Source organism: Anomaloglossus baeobatrachus, chromosome 2, assembly GCF_048569485.1.
Source record: "Anomaloglossus baeobatrachus isolate aAnoBae1 chromosome 2, aAnoBae1.hap1, whole genome shotgun sequence".
Classification (NCBI taxonomy): domain Eukaryota; kingdom Metazoa; phylum Chordata; class Amphibia; order Anura; family Aromobatidae; genus Anomaloglossus; species Anomaloglossus baeobatrachus.
Genome location: NC_134354.1, coordinates 800,299,347 through 800,315,496, shown reverse-complemented (window position 1 = coordinate 800,315,496; position 16,150 = coordinate 800,299,347). Strand labels below are relative to the sequence as shown.

The 16,150-nt window shown below is 49.9% G+C and overlaps 1 protein-coding gene across 1 annotated transcript in view; it reads right to left on the bottom strand.

The window, feature by feature from the left end:
- Window positions 1–16,150, bottom strand: part of DNHD1 (dynein heavy chain domain 1) — a 355,748-nt gene that overhangs the window by 258,421 nt on the left and 81,177 nt on the right. The window contains exons 5-7 of the mRNA XM_075334063.1: window positions 15,666–15,822; window positions 11,109–11,318; window positions 10,894–11,037 (exon numbers count right to left, since the gene is read on the bottom strand). Coding sequence (XP_075190178.1) covers window positions 10,894–11,037; window positions 11,109–11,318; window positions 15,666–15,822 — 511 coding nt within the window. The remainder of the gene's footprint in view (window positions 1–10,893; window positions 11,038–11,108; window positions 11,319–15,665; window positions 15,823–16,150) is intronic.

Here is a 16,150-nt window from a genome sequence, read left to right as displayed (position 1 = left end):
CTTCCCATCCAGGGGGTAGATCTAAGGGGAGAGGGGAGATTTAGCCACATGTTTTGAGTTAGTTGATGCTTTGCTGGCTGAAGGACGAGGATCTGTGCTGAGGGCAGATCCTGGTGTCCGGGTATGGACTATGGGACAGCTGCTACGTGGGATTGTGTTGTCCCAGTCACACTACTGGATTTAAGGAACTCATCTAAGGACTGTTGTTGCATTTTCCTTGGCGTCGGATTGCTGGGTGGCGCCCCCCGGATCTGTTTTCTTTGTGTGGACGCTAAAGAACCATTTGGAAATTGGATGTTTTATGCTCCCTCACTGCCCAGAGGAGGAGATTTATTATCCTGCAAGACACCCGGGACAGAGGAGGAGATTTATTATCCTGCAAGACACCTGGGACAGAGGAGGAGATTTATTATCCTGCAAGACACCCGGGACCGAGGAGGAGATTTATTATCCTGCAAGACACCCGGGACCGAGGAGGAGATTTATTATCCTGCAAGACACCCGGGACCAAGGAGGAGATTTATTATCCTGCAAGACACCCGGGACCAAGGAGGAGATTTATTATCCTGCAAGACACCCGGGACAGAGGAGATTTATTATCCTGCAAGACACCCGGGACCGAGGAGGAGATTTATTATCCTGCAAGACACCCGGGACCAAGGAGGAGATTTATTATCCTGCAAGACACCCGGGACCAAGGAGGAGATTTATTATCCTGCAAGACACCCGGGACCGAGGAGGAGATTTATTATCCTGCAAGACACCCGGGACCAAGGAGGAGATTTATTATCCTGCAAGACACCCGGGACCAAGGAGGAGATTTATTATCCTGCAAGACACCCGGGACCGAGGAGGAGATTTATTATCCTGCAAGACACCCGGGACCGAGGAGGAGATTTATTATCCTGTAAGACACCCGGGACCAAGGAGGAGATTTATTATCCTGCAAGACACCCGGGACAGAGGAGGAGATTTATTATCCTGCAAGACACCCGGGACAGAGGAGATTTATTATCCTGCAAGACACCCGGGACCAAGGAGGAGATTTATTATCCTGCAAGACACCTGGGACAGAGGAGGAGATTTATTATCCTGCAAGACACCCGGGACCGAGGAGGAGATTTATTATCCTGCAAGACACCCGGGACCGAGGAGGAGATTTATTATCCTGTAAGACATCCGGGACCGAGGAGGAGATTTATTATCCTGAAATACACCTGGGACTGAGGAGATTTATTATCCTGCAAGACACCCGGGACCAAGGAGGAGATTTATTATCCTGCAAGACACCCGGGACCGAGGAGGAGATTTATTATCCTGCAGGACACCCGGGACCAAGGAGGAGATTTATTATCCTGCAAGACACCCGGGACCGAGGAGGAGATTTATTATCCTGCAAGACACCCGGGACCGAGGAGGAGATTTATTATCCTGAAAGACACCCGGGACCAAGGAGGAGATTTATTATCCTGAAAGACACCCGGGACTGAGGAGGAGATTTATTATCCTGCAAGACACCCGGGACCAAGGAGGAGATTTATTATCCTGAAAGACACCCGGGACAGAGGAGGAGATTTATTATCCTGTAAGACACCCAGAACCGAGGAGGAGATTTATTATCCTGCAAGACACCCAGAACCGAGGAGGAGATTTATTATCCTGCAAGACACCCGGGACCAAGGAGGAGATTTATTATCCTGCAAGACACCCGGGACCAAGGAGGAGATTTATTATCCTGAAAGACACCCGGGACCAAGGAGGAGATTTATTATCCTGCAAGACACCCGGGACAGAGGAGGAGATTTATTATCCTGTAAGACACCCGGGACCAAGGAGGAGATTTATTATCCTGCAAGACACCCGGGACCGAGGAGGAGATTTATTATCCTGCAAGACACCCGGGACGAAGGAGGAGATTTATTATCCTGCAAGACACCCGGGACCGAGGAGGAGATTTATTATCCTGAAAGACACCCGGGACCAAGGAGGAGATTTATTATCCTGCAAGACACCCAGAACCGAGGAGGAGATTTATTATCCTGTAAGACACCCGGGACCAAGGAGGAGATTTATTATCCTGCAAGACACCCGGGACCAAGGAGGAGATTTATTATCCTGCAAGACACCCGGGACCAAGGAGGAGATTTATTATCCTGCAAGACACCCGGGACCAAGGAGGAGATTTATTATCCTGAAAGACACCCGGGACCGAGGAGGAGATTTATTATCCTGCAAGACACCCGGGACCAAGGAGGAGATTTATTATCCTGCAAGACACCTGGGACAGAGGAGGAGATTTATTATCCTGCAAGACACCCGGGACCAAGGAGGAGATTTATTATCCTGCAAGACATCCGGGACCGAGGAGGAGATTTATTATCCTGCAAGACACCCGGGACCGAGGAGGAGATTTATTATCCTGCAAGACACCTGGGACAGAGTAGGAGATTTATTATCCTGCAAGACACCCGAGACCGAGGAGGAGATTTATTATTCTGCAAGACACCCGGGTCAAGGAGGAGATTTATTATTCTGCAAGACACCCGGGACAGAGGAGGAGATTTATTATCCTGCAAGACACCTGGGACAGAGGAAGAGATTTATTATTCTGCAAGACACCCGGGACAGAGGAGGAGATTTATTATCCTGCAAGACACCTGGGACAGAGGAGGAGATTTATTATCCTGCAAGACACCTGGGACTGAGGAAGAGATTTATTATCCTGCAAGACACCCGGGACCAAGGAGGAGATTTATTATCCTGCAAGACACCCGGGACCAAGGAGGAGATTTATTATCCTGCAAGACACCTGGGACAGAGGAGGAGATTTATTATTCTGCAAGACACCCGGGACCGAGGAGGAGATTTATTATCCTGCAGGACATCCGGGACCGAGGAGGAGATTTATTATCCTGCAAGACATCCGGGACCGAGGAGGAGATTTATTATCCTGCAAGACACCTGGGACAGAGTAGGAGATTTATTATCCTGCAAGACACCCGAGACCGAGGAGGAGATTTATTATTCTGCAAGACACCCGGGTCAAGGAGGAGATTTATTATCCTGCAAGACACCCGGGACCGAGGAGGAGATTTATTATCCTGTAAGACACCCGGGACCAAGGAGGAGATTTATTATCCTGCAAGACACCTGGGACCAAGGAGGAGATTTATTATCCTGAAAGACACCCGGGACCGAGGAGGAGATTTATTATCCTGCAAGACACCCGGGACCAAGGAGGAGATTTATTATCCTGAAAGACACCCGGGACCGAGGAGGAGATTTATTATCCTGCAAGACACCCGGGACCGAGGAGGAGATTTATTATCCTGTAAGAGACCCGGGACCAAGGAGGAGATTTATTATCCTGCAAGACACCCGGGACCAAGGAGGAGATTTATTATCCTGCAAGACACCTGGGACAGAGGAGGAGATTTATTATCCTGCAAGACACCCGGGACAGAGGAGATTTATTATCCTGCAAGACACCCGGGACCAAGGAGGAGATTTATTATCCTGCAAGACACCCGGGACCGAGGAGGAGATTTATTATCCTGCAAGACACCCGGGACCGAGGAGGAGATTTATTATCCTGCAAGACACCCGGGACAGAGGAGGAGATTTATTATCCTGCAAGACACCCGGGACCGAGGAGGAGATTTATTATCCTGCAAGACACCCGGGACAGAGGAGGAGATTTATTATCCTGTAAGACACCCGGGACAGAGGAGGAGATTTATTATCCTGCAAGACACCCGGGACCAAGGAGGAGATTTATTATCCTGCAAGACACCTGGGACCAAGGAGGAGATTTATTATCCTGCAAGACACCCGGGACCGAGGAGGAGATTTATTATCCTGCAAGACACCCGGGACCGAGGAGGAGATTTATTATCCTGCAAGACACCCGGGACCGAGGAGGAGATTTATTATCCTGCAAGACACCCGGGACCGAGGAGGAGATTTATTATCCTGCAAGACACCCAGAACCGAGGAGGAGATTTATTATCCTGCAAGACACCCGGGACCGAGGAGGAGATTTATTATCCTGCAAGACACCCGGGACAGAGGAGGAGATTTATTATCCTGCAAGACATCCGGGACCGAGGAGGAGATTTATTATCCTGTAAGACACCCGGGACCGAGGAGGAGATTTATTATCCTGCAAGACACCCGGGACCGAGGAGGAGATTTATTATCCTGCAAGACACCCGGGACCAAGGAGGAGATTTATTATTCTGCAAGACACCCGGGACCGAGGAGGAGATTTATTATCCTGCAAGACACCCGGGACCAAGGAGGAGATTTATTATCCTGCAAGACACCCGGGACCGAGGAGGAGATTTATTATCCTGCAAGACACCCGGGACCGAGGAGGAGATTTATTATCCTGCAAGACACCCGGGACCGAGGAGGAGATTTATTATCCTGCAAGACACCCGGGACCAAGGAGGAGATTTATTATCCTGCAAGACACCCGGGACCGAGGAGGAGATTTATTATCCTGCAAGACACCTGGGACAGAGGAGGAGATTTATTATCCTGCAAGACATCCGGGACCGAGGAGGAGATTTATTATCCTGCAAGACACCCGGGACCGAGGAGGAGATTTATTATCCTGCAAGACACCCAGAACCGAGGAGGAGATTTATTATCCTGCAAGACACCCGGGACCGAGGAGGAGATTTATTATCCTGCAAGACACCCGGGACAGAGGAGGAGATTTATTATCCTGCAAGACATCCGGGACCGAGGAGGAGATTTATTATCCTGTAAGACACCCGGGACCGAGGAGGAGATTTATTATCCTGCAAGACACCCGGGACCGAGGAGGAGATTTATTATCCTGCAAGACACCCGGGACCAAGGAGGAGATTTATTATCCTGCAAGACACCCGGGACCGAGGAGGAGATTTATTATCCTGCAAGACACCCGGGACCGAGGAGGAGATTTATTATCCTGCAAGACACCCGGGACCAAGGAGGAGATTTATTATCCTGCAAGACACCCGGGACCGAGGAGGAGATTTATTATCCTGCAAGACACCCGGGACCAAGGAGGAGATTTATTATCCTGCAAGACACCCGGGACCGAGGAGGAGATTTATTATCCTGCAAGACACCTGGGACAGAGGAGGAGATTTATTATCCTGCAAGACATCCGGGACCGAGGAGGAGATTTATTATCCTGAAAGACACCCGGGACAGAGGAGATTTATTATCCTGCAAGACACCCGGGACCGAGGAGGAGATTTATTATCCTGCAAGACACCCGGGACCGAGGAGGAGATTTATTATCCTGCAAGACACCCGGGACAGAGGAGGAGATTTATTATCCTGCAAGACATCCGGGACCGAGGAGGAGATTTATTATCCTGAAAGACACCCGGGACAGAGGAGATTTATTATCCTGCAAGACACCCGGGACCGAGGAGGAGATTTATTATCCTGCAAGACACCCGGGACCGAGGAGGAGATTTATTATCCTGCAAGACACCCGGGACAGAGGAGGAGATTTATTATCCTGCAAGACACCCGGGACCGAGGAGGAGATTTATTATCCTGCAAGACACCCGGGACCGAGGAGGAGATTTATTATCCTGCAAGACACCCGGGACAGAGGAGGAGATTTATTATCCTGCAAGACATCCGGGACCGAGGAGGAGATTTATTATCCTGAAAGACACCCGGGACCGAGGAGATTTATTATCCTGCAAGACACCCGGGACCGAGGAGGAGATTTATTATCCTGCAAGACACCCGGGACCGAGGAGGAGATTTATTATCCTGCAAGACACCCGGGACAGAGGAGGAGATTTATTATCCTGAAAGACATCCGGGACCGAGGAGGAGATTTATTATCCTGCAAGACACCCGGGACAGAGGAGATTTATTATCCTGCAAGACACCCGGGACAGAGGAGGAGATTTATTATCCTGCAAGACACCCGGGACAGAGGAGGAGATTTATTATCCTGCAAGACATCCGGGACCAAGGAGGAGATTTATTATCCTGCAAGACACCCGGGACCAAGGAGGAGATTTATTATCCTGCAAGACACCCGGGACCGAGGAGGAGATTTATTATCCTGCAAGACACCCAGAACCGAGGAGGAGATTTATTATCCTGTAAGACACCTGGGACAGAGGAGGAGATTTATTATTCTGCAAGACACCCGGGACCAAGGAGGAGGTTTATTATCCTGCAAGACACCCGGGACCGAGGAGGAGATTTATTATCCTGCAAGACATCCGGGACAGAGGAGGAGATTTATTATCCTGCAAGACACCTGGGACAGAGGAGGAGATTTATTATTCTGCAAGACACCCGGGACAGAGGAGGAGATTTATTATCCTGCAAGACACCCGGGACCGAGGAGGAGATTTATTATCCTGTAAGACACCTGGGACAGAGGAGGAGATTTATTATTCTGCAAGACACCCGGGACAGAGGAGGAGATTTATTATCCTGCAAGACATCCGGGACCGAGGAGGAGATTTATTATCCTGTAAGACACCTGGGACAGAGGAGGAGATTTATTATTCTGCAAGACACCCGGGACCAAGGAGGAGGTTTATTATCCTGCAAGACACCCGGGACCGAGGAGGAGATTTATTATCCTGCAAGACATCCGGGACAGAGGAGGAGATTTATTATCCTGCAAGACACCTGGGACAGAGGAGGAGATTTATTATTCTGCAAGACACCCAGAACCGAGGAGGAGATTTATTATCCTGCAAGACACCCGGGACCAAGGAGGAGATTTATTATCCTGCAAGACACCCGGGACCGAGGAGGAGATTTATTATCCTGCAAGACATCCGGGACCGAGGAGGAGATTTATTATTCTGCAAGACATCCGGGACAGAGGAGGAGATTTATTATCCTGCAAGACATCCGGGACCGAGGAGGAGATTTATTATTCTGCAAGACACCTGGGACACAGGAGGAGATTTATTATCCTGCAAGACACCTGGGACAGAGGAAGAGATTTATTATTCTGCAAGACACCTGGGACACAGGAGGAGATTTATTATCCTGCAAGACACCCGGGACCAAGGAGGAGATTTATTATCCTGCAAGACACCCGGGACAGAGGAGAAGATTTATTATTCTGCAAGACACCTGGGACAGAGTAGGAGATTTATTATCCTGCAAGACACCCGAGACCGAGGAGGAGATTTATTATTCTGCAAGACACCCGGGACCAAGGAGGAGATTTATTATCCTGCAAGACACCCGGGACCGAGGAGGAGATTTATTATCCTGAAAGACACCTGGGACTGAGGAGATTTATTATCCTGTAAGACACCCGGGACCAAGGAGGAGATTTATTATCCTGCAAGACACCCGGGACCAAGGAGGAGATTTATTATCCTGCAAGACACCCGGGACCGAGGAGGAGATTTATTATCCTGAAAGACACCCGGGACAGAGGAGGAGATTTATTATCCTGCAAGACACCCGGGACAGAGGAGGAGATTTATTATCCTGCAAGACACCCGGGACAGAGGAGGAGATTTATTATCCTGCAAGACACCCGGGACCAAGGAGGAGATTTATTATCCTGCAAGACACCCGGGACCGAGGAGGAGATTTATTATCCTGCAAGACACCCGGGACCGAGGAGGAGATTTATTATCCTGCAAGACACCCGGGACAGAGGAGGAGATTTATTATCCTGCAAGACACCCGGGACCGAGGAGGAGATTTATTATCCTGCAAGACACCCGGGACCGAGGAGGAGATTTATTATCCTGCAAGACACCCAGGACCGAGGAGGAGATTTATTATCCTGCAAGACACCCGGGACCAAGGAGGAGATTTATTATCCTGCAAGACACCCGGGACCGAGGAGGAGATTTATTATCCTGCAAGACACCCGGGACCGAGGAGGAGATTTATTATCCTGCAAGACACCCGGGACCGAGGAGGAGATTTATTATCCTGCAAGACACCCGGGACCGAGGAGGAGATTTATTATCCTGCAAGACACCCGGGACCGAGGAGGAGATTTATTATCCTGCAAGACATCCGGGACCGAGGAGGAGATTTATTATCCTGTAAGACACCCGGGACCAAGGAGGAGATTTATTATCCTGCAAGACACCCGGGACCGAGGAGGAGATTTATTATCCTGCAAGACACCCGGGACAGAGGAGGAGATTTATTATCCTGCAAGACACCCGGGACAGAGGAGGAGATTTATTATCCTGCAAGACACCCGGGACAGAGGAGGAGATTTATTATCCTGCAAGACATCCGGGACCGAGGAGGAGATTTATTATCCTGAAAGACACCCGGGACAGAGGAGATTTATTATCCTCCAAGACACCCGGGACCGAGGATGAGATTTATTATCCTGCAAGACACCCGGGACCAAGGAGGAGATTTATTATCCTGCAAGACACCCGGGACAGAGGAGGAGATTTATTATCCTGCAAGACACCCGGGACAGAGGAGGAGATTTATTATCCTGCAAGACACCCGGGACTGAGGAGGAGATTTATTATCCTGCAAGACATCCGGGACCGAGGAGGAGATTTATTATCCTGCAAGACACCCGGGACCGAGGAGGAGATTTATTATCCTGCAAGACACCCGGGACCGAGGAGGAGATTTATTATCCTGCAAGACACCCGGGACAGAGGAGGAGATTTATTATCCTGCAAGACACCCGGGACCGAGGAGGAGATTTATTATCCTGCAAGACACCCGGGACCGAGGAGGAGATTTATTATCCTGCAAGACACCCGGGACCAAGGAGGAGATTTATTATCCTGCAAGACACCCGGGACCAAGGAGGAGATTTATTATCCTGCAAGACACCCGGGACCAAGGAGGAGATTTATTATCCTGCAAGACACCCGGGACCGAGGAGGAGATTTATTATCCTGCAAGACACCCGGGACCGAGGAGGAGATTTATTATCCTGCAAGACACCCGGGACCAAGGAGGAGATTTATTATCCTGCAAGACACCCGGGACAGAGGAGGAGATTTATTATCCTGCAAGACACCCGAGACTGAGGAGGAGATTTATTATCCTGCAGGACACCCGGGACCAAGGAGGAGATTTATTATCCTGTAAGACACCCGGGACAGAGGAGGAGATTTATTATCCTGCAAGACACCCGGGACCAAGGAGGAGATTTATTATCCTGCAGGACATCCGGGACCGAGGAGGAGATTTATTATCCTGCAAGACATCCGGGACCGAGGAGGAGATTTATTATCCTGAAAGACACCCGGGACCGAGGAGGAGATTTATTATCCTGCAGGACATCCGGGACCGAGGAGGAGATTTATTATCCTGCAAGACATCCGGGACCGAGGAGGAGATTTATTATCCTGAAAGACACCCGGGACAGAGGAGATTTATTATCCTGCAAGACACCCGGGACCGAGGAGGAGATTTATTATCCTGCAAGACACCCGGGACCGAGGAGGAGATTTATTATCCTGCAAGACACCCGGGACAGAGGAGGAGATTTATTATCCTGCAAGACATCCGGGACCGAGGAGGAGATTTATTATCCTGCAAGACACCCGGGACAGAGGAGGAGATTTATTATCCTGCAGGACACCCGGGACCGAGGAGGAGATTTATTATCCTGCAAGACACCCGGGACCGAGGAGGAGATTTATTATCCTGCAAGACACCCGGGACAGAGGAGGAGATTTATTATCCTGCAAGACATCCGGGACCGAGGAGGAGATTTATTATCCTGCAAGACACCCGGGACAGAGGAGGAGATTTATTATCCTGCAGGACACCCGGGACAGAGGAGGAGATTTATTATCCTGCAAGACATCCGGGACCGAGGAGGAGATTTATTATCCTGCAAGACACCCGGGACCGAGGAGGAGATTTATTATCCTGCAAGACACCCGGGACCGAGGAGGAGATTTATTATCCTGCAAGACACCCGGGACAGAGGAGGAGATTTATTATCCTGCAAGACACCCGGGACAGAGGAGGAGATTTATTATCCTGCAAGACACCCGGGACCGAGGAGGAGATTTATTATCCTGCAAGACATCCGGGACCGAGGAGGAGATTTATTATCCTGCAAGACACCCGGGACAGAGGAGGAGATTTATTATCCTGCAAGACACCCGGGACCAAGGAGGAGATTTATTATCCTGTAAGACACCCGGGACCGAGGAGGAGATTTATTATCCTGCAAGACACCCGGGACCAAGGAGGAGATTTATTATCCTGTAAGACACCCGGGACCGAGGAGGAGATTTATTATCCTGCAAGACACCCGGGACCAAGGAGGAGATTTATTATCCTGTAAGACACCCGGGACCGAGGAGGAGATTTATTATCCTGTAAGACACCTGGGACAGAGGAGGAGATTTATTATCCTGCAAGACACCTGGGACAGAGGAGGAGATTTATTATCCTGCAAGACACCCGGGACCAAGGAGGAGATTTATTATCCTGCAAGACACCCGGGACCGAGGAGGAGATTTATTATCCTGCAAGAGACCAAAGACCGAGGATGAGATTTATTATCCTGCAAGATATATGATTTCACCCACATTGTACCTGAGGAGGAGTTCTCCAGCTTCATCCTCATTGAGGAAGATGAACTCGGCGAAAACCCCCATTGTGCTGAACGAGGAAGAGATATATCGCTTCACAAATCCAAGCCGTGCTGACTGAGGTATGTGTGATACAGCTCGTGTCAGCTGACACACAGGTCTCAGGAGCTGTAAGTCTTCAGTCTGCATCCCATATTGACATGTCAGTACGACTATGGCTGCAGTTCTCAGAGAACCCCTTTAATGCTTTTTTTGTTCAATGTTTTGTTCTTTACTTTCTAAGGGTGTGATATCTTGCTTTGCAGTGGAGTAGTATTCTAGATATGTAATATACAGGTACCTCCAGCACAGAGTCCAGCAGAGTCCCCAGCATCCGCTCTGCGCTCCGCTGTATCTGAGAGACAGGGGGGCAGAGGCGCAGGTCACCATCTTCTCCAAACTCCAGGCTGACGAGCAGAAAGGGCCTTCCAGTGATGGGCACCATCTGTAGAGAGCGGGAGGTGAGATTGCACCTGGACAAGACGACAGGATTAGGTGCTGTGCAGAGCATCTCACCTGGACAACCTCGGACACAAAAGTGCCAACACTTTGCTGCAGGATGGATGTCAGGTTCTCACAGATCATCAGTTGAACAAGAGATGAAAGACCCCCAAGTCTATGTAGCCATGACTTCACGTGCTGCAGTCGCCCCCTGGAGGCAGCTTTGTGGCTGCTCGCCGCGTCCTCCTGAGTGGTCTGCACCATGATGTAGGTGTCCTGTCTGACCTTTAGGAGAAAGGGCACACTGATCATGACACGAGTCACATCTACAGCTCCCCTCCACACTCCAGAGTGACGGCCGAGGTTCAGGGGGTGACACCAGGCTATACCCCATCTTTTCCTAAATACTTGGTCAGTGTGTCCACAGCTATAATGACATGAAGCTGAGCCATCACATCAGGAAAACTATCATTCCTGCCTACACAGCCATGCACCATGCTGTACCCTTCCACATCACTCACCTTATATCAGTCCTTCCTGTCCATCATACTTGCTGGTAACACTGCCGAGCACCATTGCCCCATCATCAGTCTTCTGCACTGATCACCTGCATCACCCTCTTATATTTGATTGATCATCCTTCTAGATCTCCTACCCCCATGCTCCACATCCTACTAGAGAGACCTCCGACTACTACTCCCCTCATCATGCAGTATACAGACACCTTCTTCTGTTGCCATGTCCTGATTACTCTGGTCTGGGCTACTGTACTGACAGTGCGGACCTGCAAACTCAGGACATGGGACAGAAGGTGTACTCCTACAGTACTGCAATACTCACAGCTATAATATCCCCGATCTCCCCTCCCCCTAGACAGACAGTTATCCCCCAATGTCCCCTCCCCCTAGACAGACCGTTATCCCCCGATGTCCCCTCCCCCTAGACAGACCGTTATCCCCTGATGTCCCCTCCCCCTAGACAGACCGTTATCCCCCGATGTCCCCTCCCCCTAGACAGACCGTTATCCCCCGATGTCCCCTCCCCCTAGACAGACAGTTATCCCCCGATGTCCCCTCCCCCTAGCCAGACCATTATCCCCCGATGTCCCCTCCCCCTAGCCAGACCATTATCCCCCGATGTCCCCTCCCCCTAGACAGACCGTTATCCCCCAATGTCCCCTCCCCCCTACATATACCGTTATCCCCCAATGTCCCCTCCCCCTAGACAGACCGAGATCCCCCGATGTCCCCTCCCCCTAGACAGACAGTTATCCCCGATGTCCCCTCCCCCTAGACAGACCATTATCCCCCGATGTCCCCTCCCCCTAGACAGACCATTATCCCCCGATGTCCCCTCCCCCTAGACAGACCGTTATCCCCCGATGTCCCCTCCCCCTAGACAGACCGTTATCCCCCAATGTCCCCTCCCCCCTACATATACCGTTATCCCCCAATGTCCCCTCCCCCTAGACAGACCGTTATCCCCCAATGTCCCCTCCCCCTAGACAGACCGTTATCCCCCAATGTCCCCTCCCCCTAGACAGACCGTTATCCCCCGATGTCCCCTCCCCCCTACATACAGTCAGGGCCAGAAATATTTGGACAGTGACACAAGTTTTGTTATTTTAGCTGTTTACAAAAACATGTTCAGAAATACAATTCTATATATAATATGGGCTGAAAGTGCACACTCCCAGCTGCAATATGAGAGTTTTCACATCCAAATCGGAGAAAGGGTTTAGGAATCATAGCTCTGTAATGCATAGCCTCCTCTTTTTCAAGGGACCAAAAGTAATTGGACAAGGGACTCTAAGGGCTGCAATTAACTCTGAAGGCGTCTCCCTCGTTAACCTGTAATCAATGAAGTAGTTAAAAGGTCTGGGGTTGATTACAGGTGTGTGGTTTTGCATTTGGAAGCTGTTGCTGTGACCAGACAACATGCGGTCTAAGGAACTCTCAATTGAGGTGAAGCAGAACATCCTGAGGCTGAAAAAAAAGAAAAAATCCATCAGAGAGATAGCAGACATGCTTGGAGTAGCAAAATCAACAGTCGGGTACATTCTGAGAAAAAAGGAATTGACTGGTGAGCTTGGGAACTCAAAAAGGCCTGGGCGTCCACGGATGACAACAGTGGTGGATGATCGCCGCATACTTTCTTTGGTGAAGAAGAACCCGTTCACAACATCAACTGAAGTCCAGAACACTCTCAGTGAAGTAGGTGTATCTGTCTCTAAGTCACCAGTAAAGAGAAGACTCCATGAAAGTAAATACAAAGGGTTCACATCTAGATGCAAACCATTCATCAATTCCAAAAATAGACAGGCTAGAGTTACATTTGCTGAAAAACACCTCATGAAGCCAGCTCAGTTCTGGAAAAGTATTCTATGGACAGATGAGACAAAGATCAACCTGTACCAGAATGATGGGAAGAAAAAAGTGTGGAGAAGAAAGGGAACGGCACATGATCCAAGGCACACCACATCCTCTGTAAAACATGGTGGAGGCAACGTGATGGCATGGGCATGCATGGCTTTCAATGGCACTGGGTCACTTGTGTTTATTGATGACATAACAGCAGACAAGAGTAGCCGGATGAATTCTGAAGTGTACCGGGATATACTTTCAGCCCAGATTCAGCCAAATGCCGCAAAGTTGACCAGACGGCGCTTCATAGTACAGATGGACAATGACCCCAAGCATACAGCCAAAGCAACCCAGGAGTTCATGAGTGCAAAAAAGTGGAACCTTCTGCAATGGCCAAGTCAATCACCAGATCTTAACCCAATTGAGCATGCATTTCACTTGCTCAAATCCAGACTTAAGACGGAAAGACCCACAAACAAGCAAGACCTGAAGGCTGCGGCTGTAAAGGCCTGGCAAAGCATTAAGAAGGAGGAAACCCGGCGTTTGGTGATGTCCATGGGTTCCAGACTTAAGGCAGTGATTGCCTCCAAAGGATTCGCAACAAAATATTGAAAATAAAAATATTTTGTTTGGGTTTGGTTTATTTGTCCAATTACTTTTGACCTCCTAAAATGTGGAGTGTTTGTAAAGAAATGTGACAATTCCTACAATTTCTATCAGATATTTTTGTTCAAACCTTCAAATTAAACGTTACAATCTGCACTTGAATTCTGTTGTAGAGGTTTCATTTCAAATCCAATGTGGTGGCATGCAGAGCCCAACTCGCGAAAATTGTGTCACTGTCCAAAGATTTCTGGACCTAACTGTATACCGTTATCCCCAATGTCCCCTCCCCCTAGACAGAGATCCCCCGATGTCCCCTCCCCCTAGACAGACCGTTATCCCCCAATGTCCCCTCCCCCTGGACAGACCGTTATCCCCCAATGTCCCCTCCCCCTAGACAGACCGTTATCCCCCAATGTCCCCTCCCCCTAGACAGACCGTTATCCCCCAATGTCCCCTCCCCCCTACATATACCATTATCCCCCAATGTCCCCTCCCCCTAGACAGACCGTTATCCCCCAATGTCCCCTCCCCCTAGACAGACCGTTATCCCCCAATGTCCCCTCCCCCTAGACAGACCGTTATCCCCCAATGTCCCCTCCCCCTAGACAGACCGTTATCCCCCAATGTCCCCTCCCCCTAGACAGACCGTTATCCCCCAATGTCCCCTCCCCCTAGACAGACCGTTATCCCCCAATGTCCCCTCCCCCTAGACAGACCGTTATCCCCCGATGTCCCCTCCCCCCTAAATATACCATTATCCCCCAATGTCCCCTCCCCCCTACATACACAGTTATCCCCCAATGTCCCCTCCCCCTAGACAGACCGTTATCCCCCCAATGTCCCCTCCCCCTAGACAGACCGTTATCCCACGATGTCCCCTCCCCCTAGACAGACAGTTATCCCCCCAATGTCCCCTCCCCCTAGACAGACCGTTATCCCCCAATGTCCCCTCCCCCTAGACAGACCGTTATCCCCCAATGTCCCCTCCCCCTAGAAAGACCATTATCCCCCCATGTCCCCTCCCCCTTACATATACCGTTATCCCCCGATGTCCCCTCCCCCTAGACAGACCGTTATCCCCCGATGTCCCCTCCCCCCTAAATATACCATTATCCCCCGATGTCCCCTCCCCCCTACATACACCGTTATCCCCCAATGTCCCATCCCCAATAGACAGAACGTTATCCCCCAATCTCCCCTCCCCCTATACCGTCTCCTCCAGTGATGGGTCATTACTGAGCTGTCTGCTGTCTCCTCTGCTGGACTATCTGTAGCACGCCAAGTAGTCCTGTAATGATAATCTCCAGCTAATTTATCAGAGATATTATCATAACTACACAAAGCAGCCCAGTAAGTGACACATCGGTGGAATCAGGATCTCTGCCTCTATGTTATGCTGCTCTCAGATTAAGTGAAAAAACCTGGCGATTCCCTTTAAATGGGACGATTTTGAAGGACTCTCTGAACAGGCCGCTGCATCTGTATTATTATGTGAGGAGTCTTTGTTCATCGGTGGTGTCAGATTTGGACCCTTTTTCCTCATGAGCTTTTGTTACTGTTTGGGTATGTAATGTGCGGGACAAGACAAAGGTTCTTCCAATGTGGCCTTATACATGACAAAAGGTTGGACACCTCGGACCTACCCCTCTATGAAGGCTCTCACCATTTCCAGGACTCGGGAGGTCAGGCCGAGGAGGCGGCACACGTGGCTCTTGGTCGTGGACTTTATGAGGAGCTGATCCGTTTCTAGTTGATCTATAGGAATGGGATTTGGGACACGTATAGGAATCGATAGCAACAAGTCCATCTCCTGGAGAAACCTGGAAACGAGCAACAAAGACGACGACATCTTTATCACATGAGGCAAATAGGAAGGGAAGGACCCAGCACCAATTCACTTAGAAATAAAACCTTATGACATCTGTATCAGTACCTGCCCTTCCTGCTGCAGTCACCACGCATAGGGCGGCACTTGTAGTTTTGTGTCCCCTGGGATTTGTAGTCCCATCCATTCTGGGAGATACAGTGTTATCTGCTGTGTGGCCTGGGTGGGGCTGCAGTTATTGAGGATCTGGACAGATACAGTGTTATCTGCTGTGTGGCCTGGGTGGGGCTGCAGTTATTGAGGATCCGGACAGATATAATGAT